The 2635-nt window shown below is 68.2% G+C and overlaps 1 protein-coding gene across 1 annotated transcript in view; it reads right to left on the bottom strand.

Moving 5' to 3' along the window:
- The window catches only part of LAMA5 (laminin subunit alpha 5), a 60044-nt gene that overhangs the window by 13012 nt on the left and 44397 nt on the right, over nt 1-2635 (bottom strand). The window contains exons 35-41 of the mRNA XM_025039870.1: nt 2443-2635; nt 1889-2093; nt 1556-1700; nt 1294-1434; nt 1012-1173; nt 783-884; nt 612-695 (exon numbers count right to left, since the gene is read on the bottom strand). The exon at nt 2443-2635 is cut by the window's right edge and continues 22 nt beyond it. Of these exons, the coding sequence (XP_024895638.1) occupies nt 612-695; nt 783-884; nt 1012-1173; nt 1294-1434; nt 1556-1700; nt 1889-2093; nt 2443-2635 (1032 nt within the window). The remainder of the gene's footprint in view (nt 1-611; nt 696-782; nt 885-1011; nt 1174-1293; nt 1435-1555; nt 1701-1888; nt 2094-2442) is intronic.

The following is a 2635-nucleotide window of genomic DNA, read 5'->3' on the forward strand; positions in this document are numbered from 1 at the left end:
TGTGCGGGGGGCGGGGCGTCGGCTGTCCGGGTCACAGTATGCAGCAGGGGCGCGGCAGCTGCCCGCCTCAGCCGTGCACGAACACTGGTGCACACACTCGTTTTCAAGCACACGAAGCAGGTAGCTTAGCACAGAAAGAGACACCGGTGGCACTTCCTGATCTGAGGGACGAGTGCTTTCTCAAGCATGACACAAAACGCTGACTACAAATTGAAAATCGATGAATTTGAGTACGTGAAATGTAGGAACACCAGAAGACGCCTCAGACGAAGACAGGCAAGGAGCAAACAGGGAAGAGGCGGCCACTTCTCTGCCGTGGAGCAGAGGCTATGTGTCGAGAAGGACACAGAACTCCTCCGTGAGGACGAGGAAGGCCGTGAGCCCAAGACAGCGGGACAAGGACACAAACAGGCAGCTCACGGCAGGGACCAGCGGCGCGGCGAGTGTCGGATGAGCCCGTGCTGCCTCAGGACTGCTGGCATGAGCCCCCGAGGTAGTTGGCGGGGCACATGCACAGCTCCACGGAGTGGACGCGGCACCCTGGGGCCTTTGTGACCTCTCGGGCCATGTGTGGTCCGTTGGGACCTGGGCCCCAGGCCAAGGCCACTCACCTCCACCAGCTGCAGCTGCCTGCGGTGCACGTGGCCGGGGGTCGGGTACACCGGCTCCAAGAACATGATGCTCATCTGGTTGCCCTGGGAAGGCAGGCGTGTGTGTGGTCACGGGCTGCCCACTGTCCGGGCTCGGCCCCACCCACCTGGCAGCCACTGCCCGTCAGCCACCTGCAGCACCACATCCGGCCTGCTTTCTGTGGGCACAAACACGTCTCCCCGCTGGGACTCTGAGTGTAGCTCGTAGTGGAGGGTCCCGCCGTAGGAGGACACCTGGGGGCCGGACAGAGGAGCGTGACCTGGCCGGACCCTGTCCAGGCGCCCAGAGCCGCCGGTAGAGGACGTGGGCACCGGGGCACTCGTGCGGCCCCCATGGGCACCTTCCAGAGGGCCCACTCACCCGGTCGCCCAGGTAGGAGGGCGGGGCCTGCCAGTACAGCTCCGTGAGGGCGTCGGGCGCGTGCCGCAGGTCTGCGTGCAGCAGCTCCGCCTCTGCCTGCAGCTCGTGGGGCACCACCTGCCGGTCACCGCTCAGCAGCGTCCAGCCCTGCATGTCCACTAACTGGGGGCAGGTGAGCGGGCTCTCAGTGGGCGCCCCGAGTGTCACAGGGCCCCGCCCCGCATTCCAGACCCAGCTGTGGGGGGAGTGGCGACCCCTGCCCCAGGACCCTCGCCCTGGCACCTCCTGGCGGGTGTGCGTGGAGCTCCTGCAGCGCTCCGTAGCACCGAAGCAGAAGCAGCGGGTGCAGCCTTTGGGGTTGGCGGCGTCCAGGGAGAAGGTCCCGAGGCGGCACTGGTCACACCTGGGGCCCTGCACGTTCTCCTGGGTCATGAGAGCAGGGCGGGTCGGTTGGCGCACGTGGGGCGTGCCGTCATCCCGTGGCGAAGGCCAGCGGACCAGGCAGGACACAGCGGCCCTGGCCGCCGGAGACCCCGCCCCGCACCTTGCAGTAGCACTGGCCCGTGATGGGGTCGCACACGCCGGGCGCAGAGCCGGCTTGGTGGCAGTCACAGGGGTGGCAGCTGGGGTAGCCGTGGAAGCCGGGGGCACAGGTGTCACAGCGGCGCCCGGCCACGTTGGGTCTGCACCTGTGGGGGTTCAGGATGGCTGGGTCCCCCACCTGGACCCCTCACGTGGGGCAAGACGGCGAGGGGCCCCCTGCCACGCAGAACTGAGGGAGAGGACACGGCCGAACCCGGGACGCGGGAACGGGGTGTGGGCGCCACCCGGACCCCAGACCACCCGAGGCCGTGGCGGCACCACTCCTGCCCCTCACTTGCACTGGCCGCTGTCCACGTCGCAGGAGGGGTCTGCGAGCTCCCGGATGCCGGGCCCCGAGCAGCTACACTCCTCACAGCCGACCAGCGGGTGGCAGCCGAAGGTCTGGGGCTGGCAGACCGTGCAGTGGGGCCGCACGGTGCGCGGCGGGCAGATGCACTGGCCCGAGAGCTCGTCGCACAGGCGGCCGCTACAGTCGCAGGCTGCGGGAAGTGGGCACAGGGCCGGTGGACCCTCGTCCCTGCTCGGAGGACCCAGCCCTGGGGGGTAAGGCCAGGGACAGGCCGACCCCAGCAGCTCCTGTGACGTGGGGTGAGCCTCCCGGAATCATCCAATCCCTGGAACCTTCTGGGTGACTGTGCAAGGCCTCGGCCACAAGCTGCCCGAGGTCCCACAGACGGGGGGCGGGTGGGGGGGCTGGATTGATCTGCCAGGCTCTAGAATGTTCTAACCACTGCCCATGCTTCCTGGTGCACTCCCTCCACCAGGAAGTGCTCCCCGGGCTCAGGTGTCACCCTCTTCACCGGGGAGCCCGTGGACCGAGGTACTCACGCCTGCAGCTGGGGAAGCCCCAGTAGCCGGTGGCACAGCGGGAGCAGTCTCGGCCAATGACGTGGGCACGGCAGGGACACTGGCCCCCGAAGGCCTTGCACGTGGGGCCCGTGGCGCCTGCTTCGTGGCAGCCGCAAGGCCGAGCCCCGTTGTTGTAGAAGAGAGACAGGGAGGCAGCAGCATCGCGGCAGAA

The sequence above is a fragment of the Pteropus alecto genome, unplaced genomic scaffold (genome assembly GCF_000325575.1).
Source record: "Pteropus alecto unplaced genomic scaffold, ASM32557v1 scaffold45, whole genome shotgun sequence".
Lineage (NCBI taxonomy): Eukaryota > Metazoa > Chordata > Mammalia > Chiroptera > Pteropodidae > Pteropus > Pteropus alecto.